At 37.6% G+C, this 26,193-nt stretch overlaps 1 protein-coding gene across 1 annotated transcript in view; it reads right to left on the reverse strand.

The window, feature by feature from the left end:
* BCHE (butyrylcholinesterase) overlaps positions 1-25,877 on the reverse strand; it is a 78,013-nt gene extending 52,136 nt beyond the window's left edge. Inside the window, 3 exon segments of the mRNA XM_007523643.3 lie at positions 19,997-20,211; positions 20,213-21,516; positions 25,747-25,877. Coding sequence (XP_007523705.2) covers positions 19,997-20,211; positions 20,213-21,508 — 1,511 coding nt within the window. The 5' untranslated portion in view covers positions 21,509-21,516; positions 25,747-25,877.
* Between the last annotated feature and the right edge of the window lie 316 nt (positions 25,878-26,193).

Below are 26,193 nucleotides of genomic sequence, written 5' to 3' on the forward strand. Positions count from 1 at the left end.
TTCTTTTCAGGAACTTCTGGGCTGCTTCTTCATTCAGCAAGAAAGGCAAAGAAAAGACAAGACACTGCAGAACCAAAGCTTCCCCTGGTAATGTGGAATTTTCATGGGGTGCAAGCCTGGACAGCACATGTGACTAAACCTGTTCAGCTACTGAGTGAGCTATATTTTGGTCCCTAAGAATATGTTAATCACATGATAGGAAAAATCATTATCATTTATAGTATATTAATTCAGGGTTCTATTATAGTTATTATGGTAGGATTGATTTTGTTTTAGCAGATTAATATTCTAAATGAGCACATACCATCCTTGCTATGAAAGGACACACAGAAAGAACAACTGAATAACTGAACCTGGCTCCCAGGTCATTCTTGCACCCTGTCCCCTTACTGTCTTGCTGGCAATCTCACTGCTGTTCTGAAGCTGTTTGTCCCCTCACTTAGCTCCTAGAAATTGATTCTTTTAAATTATGTTTCATCCTTAACAATGAAGGAATGGTTCTTTTAAAATTGGTGGGCGAAGATGGCGGTCCTGAGAAGTTGCTGACAGCGAGCGCTCTGACCGCATCGTCGGCAACGGTAGGATTTTCTGCCTTTAGCAGGCCAGTTAATAAGGGGTGACACCAAAAAGTGGGTACAATTTAATTTGGGTTAAGAATTAGAGTAAAGGTGACACGGACTAGCGGGGCTCCAGAATTCCCCAGGGCGCCGGGCAAGGAGAGTGCGCCCGGCATTGTCCTCCGCCCGCCCAGGAAGGCGGCTCCTCCACCTGTTGCAGAGCGCGGCGGGCAGAGGACCCAGAGTGAGCACTTTAGCTCAGGGGCTTCCTCTTGGGAGAATCCAGGGTTCACCGCGGCCCTGAGAGCAGATCCAAAGACTTCTTGAGTATAGCTCTCATTGGATCAAAGGATTTGGAGCTAGTTTTCATTTTTGAGAAATCCTTTAAAAAAGTCTGGAGGGGGGGGGTTTCCCGGAAGATGGCGGACTACGGAGAAGCGGCTAGCCTTTGAGCTCCGGACACATCTCGTGTAAACAATAGGATTTTCTGCCTTTAGCAGGCCAGCCAATAAGGGGCCACAGCGGTCATACCAAGGAGGTGTCTATAACTTAATTTGGGTTAAGAATTAGAGTAGGGGAAAAAAATTCTTTTTTCTTCCTTTTAATTTTCAAGCATACATCCTTCCCGCCGCCCCCCCCCCCACCATAAGCAGTGCCTGGGACCAGCTACTAGCAGGATACCCCATACCACCAAACAGGGTTGTTTTTTTTTTTGTTTTGTTTTGTTTTTTTTTTAAACTCACTGATACACATTTGGGAAGTTCCTCGCACTGCTCTTTAATTACAACCCTTCTTCTTATATTCTCCCTTTTCTCTCTCTTATCTCTCTCTATCTCTTTTTTTTATTTTTTATTATTATTTTGTTTTTTATCTTGTCATACACTTCTTTCTTCTTTGCCTTTCTGAATTTGTGAATTACTTTGGGGAAGAAATCTGACCCAGAGTGGACTTTCTATGTGTGTATCTCTGCTCTAGTTCCCTTTACACTCTTGTTACCCCTAGAATATACACTGGATAGTATATTTGCATAACTGTCTATTCTTGCTATCCTCTCTTTCTTTTCTCTTTCTTCACTGGGGTTTGGTTACTATGTTTTCACGGACTGGAGAAATTTTTTGGCTAACTGGTAACGATTAAACTCCTTCAATACTTACTTCAGTTGCTACTGTAATTCCGAAGGTTGGTGAGTGCAATTGTCATAAAGGTATTTAGTACAGTGCTACTTGTGCTCAAAACACAACAACTGAGGAACAACAGAGCATTAAAAAAAAAAAAAGAGAGAGAAACACATAAATAAAAAAAAATGGGTAGATTAAAAACAAATAAAACTGCTACCCCAATGAATGAAGACAAGAGCCCAGAAGAAACCATAAATCAATCAGAAGAAACCATAGATAAGAAAAGTATGCAAGCAATAGTAAACTTATTAATCACAGAAATGAAAACAACATTGGAGGAAAGGAATGGCAGTATTAGGGAAACAACAGTTGAGACCCCCAAGGAAAATACTGATTATCTTGAGACAATTAGAGAACTGAAAGCTGAAATAGCTGTAATGAAGAAAGAAGCTGAGGCAAGGGAAAGCAGACTAACAGAAGCAGAAAACAGAATTAGTCAGACAGAGGATGAGTTAGAGAAAACTAAGAAAGAGGTAAAAGAGCTAAAAAGAGATTGAGAGACACTGAAAACAACAACAGAGACATATGGGATGATCTCAAAAGAAGTAACATTCGTATAATTGGCCTGCCAGAGGAAGAAAGAGAGGAAGGGGAAGCAAACATTCTAGAGGTAATAATACAAGAAAATTTCCCAGACCTGAATAACAGAAAGGATATCAAGGTGCAAGAGGCCCAGAGAGTACCAAACAGAATCAACCCAGACCTGAAAACACCAAGACACATCATAGTCACAATGAGAAGAAGTAAGGATAAAGAAAGGATCCTAAAGGCTGCAAGAGAGAAACAAAAAGTCACATACAGGGGAAAACCCATAAGACTTTCTGCAGATTTCTCCACTCAAACTCTAAAAGCCAGAAGGGAGTGGCAAGATATCTATTGAGCCCTGAATGAAAAAGGGTTTCAACCAAGGATAATATATCCTGCTAGACTTTCATTCAAGCTAGATGGAGGGATCAAAACCTTCTTAGACAAACAACAGTTAAAGGAGGCAACTATCACCAAGCCGGCCCTGAAAGAGGTACTAAAAGACCTCTTATAAACAAGAACATCACTATAATACTTGTAATATATTAGAGTAAACAAATCGTTTTTTAGAACAATGGCACTACAATACATTAAATCCATAATATCAATAAATGTCAATGGCTTAAACTCACCCATCAAAAGGCACAGGGTGGGGGGATGGATCAGAAAACATAACCCAACCATATGCTGCTTGCAAGAATCCCATCTGTCACAACAAGATAAACACAGACTTAAAGTGAAAGGATGGAAAACTATCATACAGGCTAACGGTCCACAAAAAAGGGCAGGAACAGCCATTCTCATCTCAGACACGATAGATTTTAAATTAAATAAAGTAATAAAAGATAGGCAAGGACATTACATAATGATTAGAGGATCAATCAGCCAAGAAGACTTAACAATTATTAACATCTATGCACCCAACGAGGGACCATCTAAATACATTAAACACCTACTGAAAGAATTTCAAAAATACATCAATAGTAATACAATAATAGTGGGAGACTTCAATACCCCACTCTCACACTTAGAAAGATCAACAAAGCAGAGAACCAATAAAGATACAAGAGAATTGAATGAAGAGATTGACAGACTAGACCTCTTGGACATTTTCAGACTCCTCCACCCCAAAAAACTGGAATACACCTTCTTTTCAAATCCACATAACACATACTCAAGGATAGACCACATGTTAGGCCACAAAGACAGCATCAATAAATTCAAGAGCATTGAAATCATCCCAAGTATCTTCTCAGACCACAGTGGAGTAAAACTAACTTTTAACAACAAACGGAAAATTATTAAAAGACATAGAATTTGGAAACTAAACAACATGCTCCTTAAGAACCACTGGGTCAGAGACTCACTCAAACAGGAAATTCAAATGTTCCTGGAAACTAATGAAAATGAAGACACAACCTATCAAAATATTTGGGACACAGCGAAAGCAGTACTGAGAGGGAAACTTATAGCCATACAATCACATATTAAACACCAAGAAGAAGCCCAAATGAACGACCTTACTACACACCTCAAGGACTTAGAGGAAGAGGAACAAAGGAACCCTAAAGCAACCAGAAGGACAGAAATCACTAAAGTTAGAGCAGAAATAAACAACATCGAAAATAAAAGAACCATACAAAAGATCAATGAAGCCAAATGTTGGTTCTTTGAAAGATTAAACAAAATTGACAAACCCCTAGCCAGACTCACCAAACAAAAAAGAGAGAAGACTCAAATTAATAGAATTGTAAACGATGCAGGAGATATCACAACTGACACCACAGAAATCCAGAGAATTCTGCGAAACTTCTATAAAGAACTATATGCCACCAAGCTAGAGAATCTGGAAGAAATGGAACAATTCCTAGAAACCTATGCACTTCCAAAACTGAACCAAGAAGAACTACAAAATCTAAATGCACCAATCACAGACAAAGAAATTGAAACCGTTATTAAGAATCTCCCCAACAACAAAAGTCCTGGACCAGATGGCTTCACAAATGAATTCTACAAAACTTTCAGGAAACAGTTAATACCCATACTTCTTAAGCTTTTCCATAAGATTGAAGAAACAGGAATACTCCCTTCCACCTTTTATGAAGCCAACATCACCCTGATACCAAAAGCTGATAGGGACAGAACAAAAAAGGAAAACTACAGACCAATATCTCTGATGAACATAGATGCCAAAATATTAAACAAGATCTTGGCCAACCGGATACAGCAACACATCAAAAAGATTGTTCATTATGACCAAGTGGGATTCATCCCAGGAATGCAAGGCTGGTTCAACATCCGTAAATCAATCAATGTCATTCATCACATCAATAAAAGCAAAGCCAAAAACCACATGATTATCTCAATAGATGCAGAGAAAGCCTTTGACAAAATCCAACACCCATTCATGCTCAAAACTCTACAGAAAATGGGAATAGATGGGAAATTCCTCAAGATAGTGGAATCTATATATAGCAAACCTACAGCCAACATCATACTCAATGGAGAGAAGCTGAAAGCATTCCCCCTCAGATCGGGGACTAGACAGGGCTGTCCACTGTCACCGTTACTCTTCAACATAGTATTGGAAGTTCTTGCCATAGCAATCAGGCAAGAGAAAGAAATCAAAGGGATACAGATTGGAAGGGAAGAAGTCAAGCTCTCACTATTTGCAGATGATATGATAGTATACATAGAAAGACCTAAAGAATCCAGTAGAAAATTACTGGAAGTTGTTAGGCAATATAGCAAGGTATCAGGCTACAAAATCAATGTACACAAATCAGGGGCATTTCTTTATGCAAACACTAAATCTGAAGAAGAAGACATCCAGAAATCACTCCCATTTACTGTTTCAGCAAAATCAATCAAATACCTAGGAATAAAGTTGACCAAAGAAGTGAAAGACTTGTATACTGAAAACTATGAGTCGCTACTCAAGGAGATAGAAACTGATACCAAGAAATGGAAAGATATCCCATGCTCATGGATTGGAAGAATAAATAGCATCAAAATGAATATTCTCCCCAGAGCCATATACAAATTTAATGCAATACCCATCAAAGTTCCACCAGGCTTCTTTAAGAGAATAGAACAAACACTACAATCATTTATCTGGAACCTGAAAACACCTAGAATTGCCAAAACCATATTGAGGAAAAGAAACAGAAATGGAGGCATCACACTCCCAGACCTTAAACTATATTATAAAGCCATCATCATCAAAACAGCATGGTACTGGAACAAAAATAGGCATACAGACCAGTGGAACAGAATTGAAAGCCCAGAAGTAAATCCCAACACCTATGGGCATCTAATCTTTGATAAGGGGGCCCAAAGTATTAAATGGAAAAAGGAGGCTCTCTTCAATAAATGGTGCTGGGAAAACTGGGTTGAAACATGCAGAAGAATGAAATTGAACCACTTTATCTCACCGGAAACAAAAATCAACTCCAAATGGATCAAAGACCTAGATGTCAGACCAGAAACAATCAAATACTTAGAGGAAAACATTGGTAAAACACTTTCCCACATACACCTCAAGGACATCTTTGATGAATCAAACCCAATTGCAAGGAAGACCAAAGCAGAAACAAACCAATGGGACAACATCAAATTGAAAAGCTTCTGCACATCCAAAGAAACTATTAAACAAACAGAGAGACCCCTCACAGAATGGGAGAAGATCTTCACATGCCAGACATCAGACAAGAAACTAATCACCAAAATATATAAAGAGCTCGGCAAACTTAGCCGCAAAAAAGCAAATGACCCCATCCAAAAATGGGCAGAGGAAATGAACAAAACATTCACCATAGAGGAGATCCAAAAGGCTAACAAACATATGAAAAACTGCTCTAGGTCACTGATTATCAGAGATTTGCAAATCAAGACAACACTAAGATACCACCTCACTCCTGTAAGAATGGCATACATCAAAAAGGACAGCAGCAACAAATGCTGGAGAGGATGTGGGGACAGAGGAACCCTTTTACATTGCTGGTGGGAATGTAAATTGGTACAGCCTCTGTGGAGAGCAGTCTGGAAAACTCTCAGAAGGCTAGACATGGACCTTCCATATGACCCAATAATTCCTCTCCTGGGGTTATACCCCAAGGACTCCATAACACCCAACCAAAAAGAGATGTGTACTCCTATGTTCATAGCAGCACAATTCATAATAGCTAAAACCTGGAAGCAACCCAGGTGCCCAACAACAGATGACTGGCTGAGAAAGCTGTGGTATATATACACAATGGAATACTATGCAACTATCAAGAACAATGAACCCACCTTCTCTGACCCATCTTGGACAGAGCTAGAAGGAATTATGTTAAGTGAACTAAGTCAGAAAGATAAAGATGAGTATGGGATGATCCCACTCATCAACAGAAGCTGACTAAGAAGATCTGAAAGGGAAACTAAAAGTAGGACCTGATCAAATTGTAAGTAAGGCACCAAAGTAAAAACCCAGTGGTGAGGGGTAGGCATGTAGCTTCCTGGGCCAGTGGGGGGTGGGAGTGGGTGGGAGGGATGGGTCACAGTCCTTTGGTGGTGGGAATGGTGTTTATGTACACTCCTAGCAAAATGTAGACATATAAATCAGTAGCTAATTAATATGAGAGGGGGAAATCAATTGTATGTCTCAAAGTTTCTCAAAAGACAAACTGAATCTTTTTAATATATAGGCTATATATTTGTTATGCGGACTCTCTCAAAAGCCTAGACCAAGTAGATTAGAAGCTTCCAATAGCACAGCTATATACAAGATACTGGGTACCGTCCAGCAAACCATAACAAAGGGACTTTTCAAAGTTAACCCAATTAACAAATAATGTGATGATAATATTAACTATTGAGTGTCTTTTTGAACCCTAAGACAGCAGGAACCTCACATCTTCACTATAGAGCCCCTACTTCCCCCAGACCTGGAACCCTTGGATAGGGCCCACTTTCCCGTATGCATCTCCCAATCCAAACCAAATAACATTGCATCTGCCGATCACAATCTAACCAAAGCAACGATTGCTACCTCAACACGCTTCACCTCAGAATGTATCCAGAGACTTCACGTGTGGAATGACAACCCTTCAGCTTCATTACTCGGGTGAGACCTTTCCTTTAATAGTACACTCTAATTTCATCTCAGGTAGTTCACTTTCTAACAAAGTCCCATAACCTAGATATACACCAGTTTCTGTGAGAGAGAGCTTATGTGCACACGTATCCATAAACTACTGCAAAATATATACCTGAAAGCAGGACTACACTAGAGTTTGCAGTGAGTACCTCCCTAACATTTCCTCTCCACTATTCCAAGCTTGGGATCCATGATTGCTCAACAAATTGTTTGGCTTCATATGTTAACTCTCTTTTCAATCACCAGGTTCCAGATGCCACCAGGATGCTGGCTAGGCTTCCCTGGATTGAAGACCCCACCAATATGTCCTGGAGCTCAGCTTCCTCAGAGTCACACCCTACTAGGGAAAGAGAGAGGCAGACTGGGGGTATGGACCGACCAGTCAACGCCCATGTTCAGCGAGGAAGCAATTACAGAAGCCAGACCTTCTACCTTCTGCAACCCTCAACGACCCTGGGTCCATGCTCCCAGAGGGATAGAGAATGGGAAAGCTATCAGGGGAGGGGGTGGGTTATGGGGATTGGGTGTTGGGAATTGTGTGGAGTTGTACTCCTCCTACCTTACGCTTTTGTTCACTAATCCTTTCTTAAATAAAAAATTAAAATAAAATAAAATAAAATAAAATTGGTGGGCTAGGTACATCTGATAGAATGTACATGTTCCTAAAATTAAATGAGGAGCTAGATATACCACAACATGCTACTCTAGAATCAACAAAAGGTGATAGTGTGTCCTTTGGGATAAAATGGATGGGACTGAAGGTGGTAATCATGCTTAGTATACGATGTAGAGAGGTCAATGACTATTTCCAGGTGATTTCATTCATATGGAGAATCTAGAGACTTGAAACATATGAACTTGCAAAAACAAAATAAATGGAAATAAAAGAAAGGAAGGAAGGAGGGAATAAGAAAGAAAAAAAATCAGTAAGACAGAAGTCCCTTGAAGAGAAATATAGTGGTTATTATTAGGAGAGTGGGGGCAGAGACGTTTGGTGGTAGTTGCCCTGTGGGAGTCTATGTCCTTTATTTAGTCTTAAAATAATATAGAAACAGGATGGGGTATGAATTGAAATGCCAACACCCATGTCCAGTGGATAAGCGGTTACAGAAGCCAAACTTCCCACCTTCTGCACCCCATAAAGATTGTTGGCCCATTCTCCCAGAGGGATAAATAATCTTTTCCAGGGGCTGGATGGTGGCACACTTAGTTGAGCGCATATCTTATAAAGCACAAGAGCCTGGCTTTGAGCCCCTGCTCCCCACCTGCAGGGGGAAAGCTTTGCAAGTGGTGAAGCAGTGCTGCAAGTGTCTTTCTGTCTCTCCCCTTCTCTACTATCCCCCCATCTCTGGTTGTCTCTATGCAATAAATAAATACATATAATTTTTAAAAAAGATAAATGCTCTGGTCAAATTAAAAAAGATAAGAAGGAGGAGGAGGAGAAGGGGAGAAAATAATAAGAGCAAGAGGAAGAAGAGGAAGAGGGGGAAGAAGGAAGAAAAAGGAAGAGGAGAAGGAAAAGAAGAAACAGCAGCAGCAGCTTTTCTGGTGGAGGAATGCAACATGAAACTTTGGTGGTGGAACTTTATGAAACTGTACCCCTGTTACCTTAGAATCTTGTTAATTATTATTATTAAATTACTAATAGTGAAAAAAGTTACAAACCATAAGTAGCCACAAATAGAAAAAAAAGGCATATAGCAAAACAAAATTACAAGAAAAAGCAACCACAGGCTAAAAGTTGGACTGCCTGAGGTGTATTGCAGCAAAGCAGAAGCCTTTTTCTATGGGGAGCTGGGGGAGTAGGCATGAGAAGGGGTGGGGAGGAGAGGGCACTAGGCAAATAGGATGGAGCTGTAAAGAGAGACTTGTGTTGGCAGCTGGAATGATGTGCAGACACCTAACATGGATAAAAACTGTACATGTGTTTCAGTAACAGTCTTGGAAGCCATTATTTCCTCCAATAAGATGATTTGAGGAGAACAAAAAACACAGCAAAACTCTCCCTTTAAAAAAATAGATCAGACTGCAAATTAATGTGTTTTAATTTATGAAATGCCATTTTTTTTGTGAAATGATTATCAATGGACTATTTCCTGATACTTATTTTTGATGTTCATAATACATATATGGTGATTTTTTTTTTGTCTATTTTCCTTTTGCTTCACATCTTTTGGTTACTATAGTTTGTTCTCTACAAAATTGAGGTTACAAGAAACATGTTTTCTTCTAATACAAGTTACTTGTTTTCTAAAAAAAAAAAAGAAATGAACGCATAAAACTAGGTAGATGATTATGATGCTGTCACAAAACTAAATGAGTCACATTAACTACTCCCATCAATCAGCACACAAGCACACTGTAATATCTCCCATAAAAAGTAAAACCATGACTGCAGAGGTAGTGTAATGGTTCTGCAAAAGACTATTGCCTCAGGTTTCCAGGTCCTAGGTTCAATCCCCGGCACTACCATAAGCCAGATCTGAGCAGTGCTCTGTCTCTGGGGTTCTCTCACTTTCTCTCTCCTCTATTTATTTATCTTATTAAATAAAATATATGTTGTAATAGTTTACTTTAGCTTAATGGCAGAGGCAGATGAAACCAGAGCACTGTGCATCTCTGGTTTATGCTGGTTCTAGGGACTGAACTTGGGATCTCAGAGCCTCAGGTATGAAAAAGCATTTACATAACAACCATGCTGTCTTCCCAGTCCAATATATATTTAAACCAGAGCATTGTTTAGTTTTAGATTATTGTAGTGTGCGGTTTTGAACCTGGGACTTCCGAGTCTCAGGTATGACTATCTCTTTGCATAATCATTATGTTATTTAATCCTGTCACCAATAAAATATTTTTAAAAACTATTAAAAAAATAAAAAGAACTGTCTTCTGTTTCTTTTTTTGTTTGTTTTGTTTTGTTTTCAGTTGCTAGGGTTCTGTGCCAGCACTATGAATCCACTGCTCCTAGTGACCATTTTTTCCTTTCTAATTTTTTAACATTTTTTGATAGGAAAGAGAAATTAAGAGAGGAGGGAGAGATAAACAGGGAGAGAGAAAGAGAGACACCTGAAGACCTGCTTCCCTGCTTTATCACTTGTGAATGGAGGTGAGCAGTCAGAATCCTTGAGCTAGTCCTTGTGCTTGGTACTATATGCACATAATCACCCAGCTCCTTTGTCCTCTAAAAGTCCCCTGCTAGGACTTGTCTGCTCTACATCAAAGTAAATGTATTTTAAATAATTTACTTAAGTAGTAATCTAATTCATCTCTTTCAAGTCTCTCTTGAATACTCTTTAAGGCTTTAGTTACAGTATCACAGCATTGCCACCAACTGTTTCCAAACTCTGAATCCAGAGGCCTTTATATGCAACGTGGTTTCATACAGCTGTCATTTGACTGTCAGTATGTTCTTCCAGTTATCCTAAATATCTTTTCACACAGTGGTCACTCCATCAGAAAATGATACCTTTGTTATTTTCATGGCTTAGGTGAATATATTAGACTTCAAGTTTGATTTAAGTGGTGCCACATAACTTCCTTGAATGTTCAATGACTCACTTCCAAAAAAAGAATGTAAACTTTAAATATGGTTTCTCTTTAATCTCTGTACTTCACTAACATCACCCTCTTTACTTTGCTTTGTCTATGCCCTTCCAGCAAAGTCAGCAGTGAAATCACACATGCATAAGGTCCCATCTCCACAAAACCATCATTACCATCACCATCACCATCATATCATCATTGACATGACTTGTAAACAAAACCTGGAATTCCAATATTTGTGCACCCATTAGGTTGTTATTTTGGCTCATAATAATATACTATGTCAAATATATAATTTTACATTTTTCCAGTACTAATAATTCAACAAAGACTACTTTGATTGCAATCATTTGAGATAAATATACCAAGCATAATTCACTTGGATTTGTATTTGATAGAAAGCTTAAAGGAATAGTATTAAATGAAATAAGCCAGAAAGAGAAGGATGAGTATGAAACGATCTCATTTGTGGACAGAAGCTGAGAAATAAGAACAGAAAGGGGGATCACAAGGTAGAACTTGGACTGGATTTGGTATATTGCACCAAAGTCAAGGCTTCAGTGGCATGGGGTAGGAATAGGGGGACTTCAGGCACTGGTGCATGATGGTGGGTGGAGAGGCACCTTGGCTGGGGGTGAGAGTATTTTGCAGAAAACTGAGACATTTTACACATGTATCAACAACTCTATTTACTGTAAATCATTAATTACCCTAATAAAAATTAAAAGTTAAAAAAATCACAAGCTTTTGTTTAACTGAGGTCTATGAACAAGTTAACATTCATCATTGATTTATATGAAATCGATGTATCATTTCATAAGGTTAGTAGCTATCACATCAAAATGCAGAAGCCCAGAGAAAAGGCACCACAAAACTGAAGCTTTATATGTGCAGTAGTGGCAAGGCTGGAACCTGGGACTTGTACACGGCAAAGCAGGTACACTGTCCAGAAAAGCCATCTTGCCAACCCTGGAGTAAGTACTATGCTATTGAGTGTTATTAAGTGGGATGGAAAATTGGATCCAAAATAATTTCTAGAAACGCTCCAGTCTGTTGAAATACATTATAGTTACAGCTAAGTGTGGAGTTGTCAGAAAAGAGTGTTTTGCACAGCAAAACAATTTACATGCACATTTCAGTTAGTATTTTGTTTTACTTTTGAAATTTGAAGCTTTTGTTTGTTTGTTTATTTCTGACAAATTACTGATTTTATATGCATGTTTCTAAAGTGACTGACTTATTAAAAATAATTGGTTAATTTTAATTTCTGACTGACCTTGAGGTTTATTAGTGAACTGAATGTTATCATTTTTCAAAATTCAGGCCATAATATTGATATTTAGGCAAGACCTAAATATCAATCAAATGAAGTTACTATTTTCAAGTAAACTGATCTAAGCATAGTGATTTCTTCTGTTTTAATGATTTCCTCTCAATAGTACAGAAGCACTAGTCTTCCCCTACTTCACCATGAGAGAGCATCCATCCCAAGCCATTTAGTCAAAAATATTTTAATTTTGTAGCTATCAGCATAGATATAGCCCCTTGGAGAATTTTTCCATTTCATTCCTGTTCTACTTTCACAGGTAGTAAAAATATTTCTGCCTTTTGACATGCATTTAAAATGTCCCTACTTAGACTTTCAATTGCCCTGTGGTGTGGTTCCTCCTTTTCAAAGGAAGTTATAAGGATATGTTTTTCCCACCTTCATTTATACTCTGTTCAAAGTATGGTACTTTACAAGAATGCTCATCACTTTTTTGTTCCATTTCTAACTAAGTAATTCATTCATTACCTAATTTGGAGGAAGGAAAAAAGACAAGTTAAAGTAATAGAAAGCTGATGTTGTAATGATAGCAATAAAGTAAATCCCAGGAGATCTGAACCTTGACCCTTTTGCAAAGTCATCAAAATGCTTAAGTTAGGCTAATTACTATAATGCACTTCACCTAATTATAGAATTAGAGGGTAAGGGTTTTTCCTCACTCTAGAAACCATATGAACTACTGTCTGTCAGAAGATCTAATTACAAGCATGATAATAATTGGATTAGATGACCACATGGCAATTATTCACAAATTTAGACTTGTCTATATGTCTCATGATGTCTAATTTTAAACTAGTCTCTTCCCTGGCAAACGCTAGAAGAAGTCTCTTCCCCAACCTTAACTTGGCAAGTATCAACAAGTTAACCTGTTATAAATTTGTTATCAAGTACATCTCTTAAGCATATCTGAAGATTGCTTTCAATAATCCATGAGGGATAGGCTTGGGTAGTTCAAGGAAATGAAAGTTAATAGTCTTGAAGAATCTTTGTTCTTCTTCTTCTTCTAGCATTTGCCCTTCTTCCGTAGCCAGTCAACAGCGTCAGGTTGAGCCTGATGTAAAGTTTCAAGAACTATGAACTCCTATTCACTTTCCCTACTTATCAGTACACAAGTCAAAAACAACTGGTATTTATTTACATAGATCAGTGAATCTTGGAACAAATTTTCTCACTTTATGGGGGTTAATTGTTTAAAATACAATTGTTGGCACATGGATGGGTATAAATTCTTATCTTTCCTTAATAAATGCCTTTAGGATATTATTTCCCCCAAAGTAGGTTCTTTACCATCATTTGTAATAGCCCAAAGATAAGATGACTTTTGGCCTGAGTATAGTATATTCCTCTGAATCTTGGAATTTTTATTATTAAAACATCAATTATAATAATAAAAATGTTAAATAGTGTGTAAGTATATAATTTATACTAAAATTTTTATGTATTTTTCTCCCATTCAATTATGTTTCTGTGATATACTTTCTTTGAAGGTAAGGGGATAAAAAATACATAAATACATAAATGAATGTATACATATATTCATGATAGGAGGGCTGGGAAAATAGGTTAGTACTACAGTACAGGGCGTCTATGCTTTTGGTCTCATGTTCTATACCCATCACAGCATTTGCCAAGATAGAAGTCAGTAAATTGACTCCATTTTACATTTCAACTTTACCTGTTTGAAAAAAAAAAAAAGTGAAGTAGCTAAGTTGGGGTCAGGAAGCTAAATGATTGTGCATATTTTTTTGGGGAAAATACCACCTTAAATTTAACATTGGAATAAACAATTTAGTCTGGGGAGACAGCATAATGGTTATGTAAATGACTTTCATGCTTGAAGCTCTGAGGTTACAGGTTCAGTCCCCAGTACCACCGTAAGTCAGAGCTGAGCAGTACTCTGGTTTCTTTCTTTGTCTTTACTTCTCTCTCTCTCTCTCTTTCTCTCAGTAGAAATAAATAAAATACTGTTTAAAAGAATAAATGTGAGTAGCTTATATCTATTAGAGAAAAAAAAGGAAGAGATAACACTTTCCCTCTCAATATAAAGTATATTTCAATATGTCAATACAGGAAAAATATACATTTCCTTTGTATTGATGAATATTTTATTATTTGGGGGGATGTATATAATCTTTCAGATTGTTTCTATGTCCTTTGAAAAATGCTTAGGAGTGTTTTATTTATTACTGTATCATAAAATATTCCTATTTTTTAATTTGTTTAAGGATTCTCAATACTGTTTCCCATAAGAGCCGCAGAAGTTTGCATTCCCATCAACAGTCTAACAGAACTCTAAATAAATAAATAAAGTAAAATAGAAGATTGTGAATGCTGGTGAGGACTTGTAGGAAAAAATCATTCTGTTACTATTATTATTATTTTCCTTCAAGGTTATTGCTGGGGTCTGGTGCTGACACTATGAATCCACTGCTCCTAGAAGCCTTTTTTTTTTTTTTTTCCAATTTTATTAGATAGGACAGAGAGAAGTTGAGTGAGGAGGGAGAGGTAAAGAGGGAGGAGATAGATACCCACAAACAGGCTTCACCACTTGTGAAGCTTCCCCACTACAGATGAGGAGCCAGGTGCTCAAACCTAGATCCTTGTGCTGGTCCTTGTGCTTAGTACTATGCACACTTAACCAGGTGTGTCACTGTCTAGCCCTGATAAATATTTTATTCATACCATAGAGAATTTTTAGTAACTTTCCTGAGGTTATATATGCAAAGGATATACAAAAAGCTTAATCTGAGGGTTTTAGGGAGTGAGGTAAAATATCCTAGTCAAATTACTTTCTTGACTAAGATTCCAAAGTCTCAGGTTTAACCTTAGCACATCCATGAAGACTGGAACTGAGAGTTTCTCCTTGGGGAAGTCCTCACATAGCACCCAGGCAGTGTATTACAAAGATGTTCTGCAACAGTAAGAGACAACTGGGAGGTCCTGGCCTTCCTCTCTCCTACTGTAGGATGCTAATTTTAGTTGCCTTCATTTCTTGTTCTGCTTTCTCAGATAAATCAAGTTTCATTAATTTTCTGTAATATGAGTGTAGTGCTGACAAGGACATTAAGCGGCAGTTAATGTAATTTGTTGCTTATCAAGTTACTACTGGCAAAATGTTTAATAAATTCATGTGATACACTGGTATCTTAGTAAGATTAGTATGGGATTTTGAACAGGTGTACTATGATAGCCAAAACATTAATTTCCATTTTAGAGATAGGTTTGAGGGAAAATTACAAGCGAGTTAAATACACACAGGTGTTCCTTTCTTTTTAAATTTTCTTTTCTTGTCTTTTTCTGAAAATAGAGATAGACAGAAAAAGAGTGAAAGAGACCACACACCTGAAACATTCTTTAATGCAGAGGAGACTGGGCTTGATCCTGGGTGTATCTTATGGTACAATAGTAAATTATTCAATTGACATATTTTATAATAAGGAATCTCAAATATTGCAATAGAGATAAAATTACAAATAAGCTTTAGCATGATTGTATAATAACATTTACTTTTTCCCCAAAAGAAATCATATTGGTAAAGGATTTATATATCACAGAAATTTATAATTTTAAAGTAATTTGAAAAATAAGTTTTATATGACTAAATGATAAGTGTAAGGGATTAAATTCACTGAACTACAGATGGGAGAATGAGTAGTCATTTATCTTCATTCACAAAGGTTTTTTTTAAAGTTGAAGTATCTTTGCCACCAAAACCCAACATTAATAGCAGACAAGAGAAACAAATAGCAAAGAGGATCAGGAACCAGCCAATAAGCAACCTAAGTTTATGAATTTTGAGAAGGGAAACTCCAAGTAATCCCATCTTTATTGTGCTTACTAATTTAAAGATAATCTTTTCTTGCCCAAGGTGCAAGGACTTGATGGCTTTTCAGCAGAGGAGAAGCATTCTGCTTAGACAAGCAGACAGAATAAGAGTTGTGGGATACTGAAGAAGCTAGAATCTGTGGGGAAAAAAAATAATAAGACCCTCCCCTGATAATCGAATCTTCTGTGAAGTTTCTCTGTAAATCACTGAGGGTGGCTTAGAGTATATATACCTGAGGTAAAAGCAAAAGAAACAGGCTAGAAGGAAAATGCCATAAGGCTGAGAACAGAAATGGGGATATTTGGAGAGTGAGTAGCTATTGTATTCTTGTCAACAACTTGTTTATATTTCATTAATACTCAGGGTCCTGACTGAATTGAAAGTGACATCTTAGGAGCCAAGAGTACAGTGAAACCTAATCTGTCTTTTATTAGCAGACTTTTTTTTTTTTTTTGAGAGAGAGAAAGAGAATGAAAGAGACCACAGCTGCCTCCAGTGTAGTGGGGGTCAGGCTCAAATCTGGATCAAACACATGGCAAAGCAGCAATCTCTCCAAGTGAGCTACTTACTTTGCTTGGCCTCGTGGCAGACTCATAGCAACAGTAGCTCCTTGGATGCATCATTTTGAGTTTAAGTGTCGTTAAGCCAGAGGGTGTACAAAAAATATTAAAACTGATTTTAACAAAATAGAAAGCTTCTCTAATTTTCAGACATTCTTCTTCCTTACTGAGAATTCCACAAAATGTAGTAAATATTTGAAAAATGCTAAACATGCAAAAAAGGGAAAATAGATACAGAACCAACAAATATTTTAATCTCTCTTTCTCTCACCACCAGGTTTACCATCAAGTTCACTCTCAACTCACAGAGATTCTCAGTAATCTTACAGACACTTTTATTTTTTTTATGTTTAACTGTACATAAATAAATTCACTAAGTAAAATGACTTCTGGTTTTGGCTAAAAGTCTTTAAAACATTTACTTTAATCTCTATAATCTCACATGTATGAATTTAACAAAATAATAAAAAAGTGTCTTTTTTTTTGAAGAAGTCTAGAATTAAACTTCTATGCTATTAAGAGTGGACACCCTTCTCCCATATAACCTATTGCTATGGCTGTACCAAACAGGGTCTTCACCACAGCTGGTGGCCACTGTTCTCCCTTTGTGATGTGGGAAAAATAAACCCCTTAATTTCAACATGAAATAGTGAAGATCTTTAAAAACTATCAACATGGAGCCAGGCAGTGGTGTACTTGGTTAAGTGCACACATTACAGTGTACACATTACAGTGCACAAGGTCCCAGGTTTATGCCCCTAGTCCCATCTGCAGAGAGGAAGCTTCATGAGGATTGAAGCAGGGCTTCAGGTGTCTCTTTCTCCCTACCTCCTTCTTCCCTCTCAATTTGTCTCTGTCTTTATTCAAAATAAATAAATATTAAAAATATAAACATCAGACTTTGTTTTCCCTTTTGCGTCCAGGATTATTGCTGAGGCTTAGTGCCTGCACTATGAATCCACTCCTCCTGGCCACCATTTTTCCCATTTTGTTGCCCTTGCTATTGTTGTTGGATAGAACAGAGAAAAATCAAGAGAGGAGGTGAAGACAGAGAGAGGGAGGGAAAGACACCTGCACACCTGCTTCACCACCAGTAAATTGACTCCCCTTGCAGGTGGGGAACCTGGGGTTCCAGACAGGATCCTTATGCCAGTACTTGTGCTTTGTGCCATGTGTGCTTAACCAGCTGCACTACTACCCAGCACCTAACATCAGACATTTTAAAGAGATACTTTCTTTCAGTTATTTGCAATCTCTAAAACATACTCAAGTGGTTGAATGCCAATATTAGCATTAGGAAGGGAGATGAATGATATACAGGCAATCACAATGAAGTTATTGAAATGTAATGACTGTTTTTCAGCAGAACTTTAGGGTGATATTATGAAGGCATAGATATTACATAGCTCAGGTAATGTAATAGTCCACATAGCTTGGAAACACACCATCTTATTGCATTTTAAAGTACTATTCATGGGGGCTAGGTGGTGGTGCACCTTGTTATGGGGACCCCTTAGCCTGTGCGAGGACCTGTGTTTAAGCCCCTAGTCTGTATCTGCAGTAAGATAGCTCATGAGTAGTGAAGTAGGTGCTGTAAGTGCCTCTCTATCTCTCTCCCTATCTCCTCCTCTCTTCTCAATTTCTCTCTATCTTTATCTAATGAATAAATAAATGAATAAAAATACTATTTGTGTTTTATTATCACTGAGGTTTAGTGCCTATAAGATGAATTCACCACTATAGGCAGGCAGCAGGTAGCAGGCACCCTTATTTTTTCGCGTATTGTATAGAGACAGAGAGAGAGAGAGAGAGAGAGAGAGAGAGAGAGAGAGAGAAATCAAAAGGGAAGGGGAGATAGAGAGGAATGGACAAAGAGATACTTCACTGCTGGTAAAACTCCTCTGTAGGTGGGGACAGGAGGCTTGAACCTGGGTCCTTGAGCCCAGGTTTGTGTGCCCTCAACTAGGTGAAATAAAATCATGTTTTAAATGTGTCATCTTTTATGTGATCTCATTCAATAAGTAATCAGGTATTTGCTAATTATGATATATACCCACATGTTGCTTCAATATAAAGAGTTCTCTCTCTCTCTCTCTCTGGGATTACCACCACTCTGGGCCAATTTTTTCCCCACAGATAAGAAATGGGCTGAAAAAATGGAGGGAGGGACGGGAGAAAGGAAAGGGGGAAAGGGAGGAGAGGGAGAGACAGAGAGACACAGAGAGAGAGAGAGAGAGAGGAAAAGGGAGAAGGAGAGAGTGGGAGAGGGAGAGGGAGAAGGAGAGGAAGAGAGAGATTGAGGACCCTTATGTGTGGTGTGCCCTGCACTCGAACTTGAGTACCACACTGAAGTATCATTTTAGGTAAGCTATCTCAGTTTACTCATAGCTTTGCTTTTAAAGAAACAAATTAGCTCCAGTCCAAGAAGCTTAGCAGACAATGAAAGACAATTAGCTTATGCAAGCAAGTCCTGTAACTGAAAACAGAATTGAGAGTAATTGTAGCTCTAATAGTAAAGAAATGCTAAATATAACTCAAAGTCACTTAGGAACTTAAAAACAGCAGGACTATGTCCTTAAAGGAGATGGGTAGGCAGATGTTCCAAACATGGCATAAAAGAGCAACACAGCTGCCAAGGGCAGGTAAGTATGTAATTTCTGGCATTTATGAAATGACTACACTAAAAAGTTAGTTTTTTGGGGGAAGACTAGTTTCAGATGGGAGAAGTTTAGCTTTATGCACAGTGAATAAGAATCAATTTTTTGTAAAGATTATATCATATATCTTTGTATAAAGATACACATTTGAAAAGAAAGGTGGAAATAAAGGAGAAAATAATGATATCCTTGTTAACTTTTCAACTATAGAGACAATATAAGAGATTAGATTAATAGACTAATTTGTGAGTTTTGTAACTATTAACTTGAAAAATAGATCTCTAAATTTTTATCTGTATCATTCTTATTTATCCAAATGATTCTAATGTTTAAAATTTGTTTGGGGGTTATATATGCAGTGGGGAAAATATCCTGTATTGGAACATATATCCTATATGGATTGGAACATATATCCTATATGTTCCAAATATCCAAGTGAGACTATATTGGAAATAAATCCAGAAATATTTTCATGAATATCCCTTAATAATTTTCTCTAAGCTCTCTGATGTATAGAATTTAATATATTTCATAATAAAAAAGTAAAACCAGTTCAAGAAACCAAGTGTAATTAATTAAAAGTTTTCTGCCTCTCTTTATGAAGTCTATCCCAGAGACCTAGCAAAGCTAAACAACAAATAAAACCAAAAGGAACAGTTAAAAGAAGCTCATTCAGGACTTACCCATATTTTGCAAAGTTTGCCCAGTGTCTCATTATGGATCGACTTAAAATTTCCTCTGCTTTGGTATAGTTGACTCTCCTTTCCAGAGGTAAACCGAAGACAAACTCAATTTCATAACCATGCATCACCCCCATCCACTCTGGCCAAGGTAGTTTGGAGGATCGATGCTCAAAATAGTAGAAAAAGGCCTCATTCCCTAGTCCTGAGAACTTTGGTGGTGAAATCCAGAGCAGGGCATATGATGTTGTAATCCCCCACCACATCATCCAAGGCCTCACGGTACTTCTCAGATCTCTGGTCATCTACCCAATCTACATAGTGGAAAAGGATGGATTCTTTTCCAAATTCACTCAGCCCTGGAAAAACCAAAGTCAAACCTTCTTGAAATTCTTCTCTGGTGATGATACTGTCATTGTCTTTGCTGAAACCAGGAGCACCATATATTAAAAATGAGGTACCTTCATCTTTATTAACACCCACCAAAATCTGGGTTTTTTTAAACTGTCCCAGTTGGAGGAGTGTGTCTGGCAGTTCTGTGAGGAAATCTCCATCCACAGTTGGGCCAAAGTTGACTGATAAGAGAGTAGCATAGGGGACAGCAAATGGTTCATTCAAGATTATTTTCTGTGGCTCCTTGTTTCTAAGACATCTAATGGTTTCATTCTCATTTTCACTTGAGCAGCCGATAGACTTAGCCAGGGCCAGGGTTCTGTTCTTTGCTTCATTAGAAGATATGACTGCCCAAGGGGCATTGCAGGACCCACTTTGCAGAATGGCTCTAGTAAACAATGGCTGACTTCTGGGAGATAGTAAATGAAGACTGACTGAAGCTGCCCCTGCACTCTCTCCAAAGAGAGTTACACTTTTAGGGTTTCCACCAAAAGCGGCTATATTATTTTGGACCCACTCAAGTGCCAACTGTTGGTCAAACAATCCCATGTTCCCTGGTGCCTCAGTGTTGCCTGAGAAAGCTAAGAACCCCAAGGCACCAACTCTGTAGTTCATTGAGACCACCACAACTCTCTCAACCCGAGCCAGAAATTTGCCATCATACACACTCAGTGATGATGTCCCTGTCTGGAAACCACCGCCATAAACCCACACCATGACAGTAGCATTTTTGGGCTTAGGTGTTGGGACCCACACATTCAGATACAAACAGTCTTCACTCAGTTCAGTGTTGGGGTTCCACATCTCTGAACCCGGAAAGCCTGGGAAACTCTCATCTATATTCTGATAGCAAGAATTGGCATATTTGGTGGCATTCCAGATACCCATCCACTTGGTCAGAGGATGTGGTTTTTGAAATCGAAGTCTGCCAAGAGGAGGGTGTGCATAGGGAATGCCCAGAAAGGCTGTAACCGTGCCACCAAGAACCGGCAAGTTTACCCCTCTGACTTTTCCACTCTTGGTTGAGATGATGGATTCTTCACTGCTTGCCTTTTCAAAAAATATCCAAAGCAGGAGAAACCAGAGAAAATGGATGCCTGCAACAGCACCTTTGTTCAGCATATTGATTTCTGAAAGAGAGGTATTTGTTTATTAAAATATTTATTTCAGAGAGAAAGAGGGGGAGAAGAAAGCAAATAAAAGCATCATCCTGACACACAAAAAGGTTAGATATGTTATAATATTATATTAAAAAATACATGTGATGGGAAAACAGGAATCATTTCATTTTGAAAAGATTTAGTGTCAAATTCAAATTATTGTGATTATTTTATTTTTATTTAGTATTGTTGCTGGATCTTCATCACACCTAACTAGCTTTTTTCAGTTAGAGAGAGACAGAGAAAGTGAAAGGAATAGGGTAAAATAGTTAGGAATAGGTAAAATAGTTCATGAGACCTATCTTGGTGACCCAATATTAAGTATTTTAAAATGAAGCATATGGGAGTTGGGCGGTAATGCAGAGGGTTAAGTGCACGTGGCGCAAAGTGCAAAGACCAGCGTAAGGATCTGGGTTCGAGCCCCCAGCTTCCCACCTTCAGGGGAGTCCCTTCACAGGCAGTGAAGCAGGTCTGCAGGTGTCTGTCTTTCTCTCCCCCTCTCTGTTTTCCCTTCCTCTCTCCATTTCTCTCTGTCCTAACAAGGACAACATCAATAACAACAACAATAATAACTACAACAACAATAAATAAAAACAAGGGCAACAAAAGGGAAAATAAATAAATTAAATAAAATGGAGCATATGTGTGAGAGTGATTGAGATATATACATTATGGCAGTGTATCTGCACACAGAGCGGCATTTAGGAAAGTTACATAAGAGTAGACTTATTTTTCTACATTAATTACAGAAGGGATTAGAAGCTTAAGTATTTCCTGAAATATGTACAGTTCTAATCATGACTGGCTACTTTCTTTATGGGGCTTTGAAGCAGCTTAATAAACTTAAAGGATATTTTTAATGATTGGTGGGTATTTTATTTTTTCAGAAAGAAAATGAAATTACTTACATTAATGGTAAAAGCATGAGCGTATATGACAGTTACTAAGCAGTTAAGATTATATTAGGGATATATATATTATATTAGGGGATTAATTATTTATAGTACAGGTGTTGGCACATGGGAAATTTTTTTATCTTGACATGGTATTTGACTAAAAAGCGCTCATCCCTAGGTTTTTTTTTTCACCATCTAGCACCAGGACTCCAAAGTTCTCCACCTGTCTCCCTCACCAGAGTCCTTTGTTTTCAAGAAATACATCAAATTCAGTCCAAGTTCTGCTTTGTGTTTCCTCTTTCTGTTCTTTTTTCTTAAAATCTATCCATAAGTGGGATAATCCCATATTCATCCTTCTCTTTCTGGATTCTCTCACTTCACATGATTCCTTCAAGCTCCATCAAAGGTAATGTAGAAAATGACTTCATCATTTTTTAATTATTTTTTTATCATAAAAAGGAAACATTGACTAAACCATAGGATAAGAGGGGTATAATTTCACAAAATTCCCACCACCAGAACTCTGTATCCCATCCCCTCCCCTGATAGCTTTCCTATTCTTTAACCCTCTGGGAGTCTGGATCCAAGGACATTGTGGGATTCAGAAGGTGGAAGGTCTGGCTTCTGTAATTGCTTCCTTACTGAACATAGGTGTTGAAAGATCGATCCATACTCCCAGCCTTTCTCTTTCCCTAGTGGGGAAGGGCTTTGGGGAAGCGGAGCTCGCCATTTTTAATAGCTAAGTAGTATTCCACTGTGTATATATGACAACTTTCTACACAGATTACTTCTATGTTTGGGGTATTAAATATTATATTGCTATGAACATAGGTATACACAGATCTTTCTGGCATCTTAAAAATAAATGAGTGATTTTCAAACAGTGGGTTGCAGTCAGGAAGCTGTGATATAATAAATTTAGTAAAGACTATCAGCAGTTTAATGAAATCCACAGAATAAAACACATAAGAAGCAAAAGAAGAAATTTATTGAAACTTTTTAGAAACTATTGAAACTTGAAAAGTATAGTTTTCTGAAAAAAAAAGTGAAAATCCTTCACACACATTTAATTCAAGTTTGAAAGTAAAATAGTTATGAAAAAAAAAAAACTTCACTCCTGAAGGTCTTCAGTTCTAAGTTCGAACTTTTAACCTCCTTTAGCGAGAGGGGAGCAGTGCTCCGGTTGGTCTCTCTTTGGCATTGGCTCTAGCTCAATTTATTTTTGTTTCTTTTTATATACATTTATTTATTTTCCCTTTTGTTGCCATTCTTGTTTTTTATTGTTGTTGTAGTTATTATTGTTGTTGCTACTGATGTTGTAATTGTTAGGACAGAGAGAAGTGGAGAGAGGAGGGGAAGACAGAGAGAAGGAAAGAAAGACACCTGCAGACCTGCTTCACTGCCTGTAAAGCAACTCCCCTGCAGGTGGGGAGATTGGGGCACATACATACACACACACACACACACACACACACACACCGGAAAATATATATGGTGGTAATAATAAAATTATTGATTTACAGAGTGATATCTCTAAGAACTGAGTAACAACTAAATTTCAGAGTAGTTTACTAACAAAAGACTTCTTAAAGGATGGTCCAGTAACTACTTATAATAGTTTTCTCTGAGTATAATGTCTTGATGAATACAAAATCATATATGCATACAAATATATTTCTGTATAAAACAAAGTCCCTTAAATTGGTAAGGGGTGCCATGTAGATAGTATTTAGTATAAGTATTAAGTAATAAAAAAGAATAATCAAATAATACAAAAATGTGTCTGGTCAACTTTAATCAACTAAGCTTTTTTTCAGATCCTATGAAGTGGGGAATCAAGGAAGTCTGTTTATAAATAGATTCCACCAGTGTTCTAGCACTGCTTCTAAGACCCATTAAGCACTGAAAAGTTGTGCACACTCCGTGAGGTATGAAAAACACCCAGATCTATCTGCATTTATCTTCAGGCAGGAAGAGAATCAGGAAACTTCATTGTGTGAATAATTTGAGGTTCCAACTATAGGGTTTTTCCAAGTTGAATCTGTGCACATATTCTTAACATCTGGGGTACTTCATTTGAATAAGAATGAGCTTATTTTGGCAAGAAAGCGTTAGCACTGATGACAATATATGCATATATATGAATTATTAAATCGCTACCAATAAATGTATGAAAGCAGGGATTAAATCTAGAACTAAGTGACTTGCTTATTATTAGATTGTATTATTATATTATTAGATTGTATTCAGAAATTGAAATGTGAAATAAATTCCATTTTCTTATAGTTAAAGAAGGGGGTTAACAACATTCAATTCAGGACACTAAAACAGAAATATTCAAATTCAACTAACTAATAGCTTTAGCTGGCAAAGGCCAGGCTGGGCCAAATTCAAAGGGTGTGTTAAATTTTCCATCATGTTCTTTCAAAGTAGCCCTATAGGTACAGTAGGACTGTATTTCTCATAAGTGAAATAATGACATGATGTAAGAGAATTTCATAAATTAATGATATAATAATTCCTACTACACTTTATTTCCATAAAGCATATTCAGAAATAAAAGTTATAAATAGAAATCATAAATAATGAAATAGTTTGCTTCATTTTTCAGTTTATTTTCCATTCATACAATTCATATTGAACAATCCCCTGATTAAACTGGTTCTGAAAAAAATAAAGGTAAGATAAGCCAAGTCTATGTTTACTTATGGTTTCTATGATAGCAAATTAAATTGCAAACATTAACTAGCATGTTTCTTGTTCTATAAAGAATTTAAACTTCCTTGGCCAGCGGGCACTCTTAAAGTTCTGGAAGACAAATGTCTATTAAGAAAAAAAAAATCTTCTCTCAAATTAGACACTCACAAAACCATTCATTTTTATGACACAAATGACAAAAAATTTAGGTCAAAGATCACTTCTTTTGCTCTCAAGAAGAGTCACTAAGTGGTGCATTTATGGCTAAAGCACTGTATAAAATGCCTTTCTTTTTCCCCTCAGATAGTGCCCTGAAGATATCTCTGGGATTCCACAAGTGTTATGGTCCTTTATGAAAAGTTGAACATAAACCCCTTATTTCCCCAGCAGCTAAAAGGACTTAGTCTGTGTCTCCTGAATAATGAGAAAATCTGACTCATGTGCTTGCTCGCTGGCTGCCTCTGTCCTTTCTGCAGTGATCGTCCTCCCCTCACAGAACCCAAAAGGGAGCTTCATAGCAAACACGTGAAAGCATCACAATGTCACAGAAGGAGCTCCATAGAGAGTGATACCTCTACAAGAAGGCATGCATTTCAGAGCAACTCACCGGACACACTGTGGCACAGATGTTAAAGTTTGCAAGAAATGGGAAGCGTGTAATACTCCAGGGAAATGCAGTGTGCAGCTGCTGCTCCTGCCTGTGTATTGGACTGCATTGACATTACAATCAACTGTTACTGACAAAGCTCGCGAGAGTTGGCAGAAGCAACTTGATCTAGAAGCAGCCAATTTTTACTTTCTGACATCTGTTCTGAGGGTAGTGGCAGCAATGCAAGAGTGAATTACTTGCAAAAGGACTCCCAGTTTTATGCTTTACAGCTGCAGGTGCTCACAAATTCAGAAAAACACACAAACATTGAAACCTATTGAGTGAACAGAAAATACCTTAAAAGTACTCTCAAAACTTTGAAGAATTATTTTGCTTTGTTTCTAGCTGGAACACATTCCCTTATGATCATTTTGAGTTATGAAGAATATAAGCATTGTTCTAAAG

The sequence above is a fragment of the Erinaceus europaeus genome, chromosome 14 (genome assembly GCF_950295315.1).
Source record: "Erinaceus europaeus chromosome 14, mEriEur2.1, whole genome shotgun sequence".
Lineage (NCBI taxonomy): Eukaryota > Metazoa > Chordata > Mammalia > Eulipotyphla > Erinaceidae > Erinaceus > Erinaceus europaeus.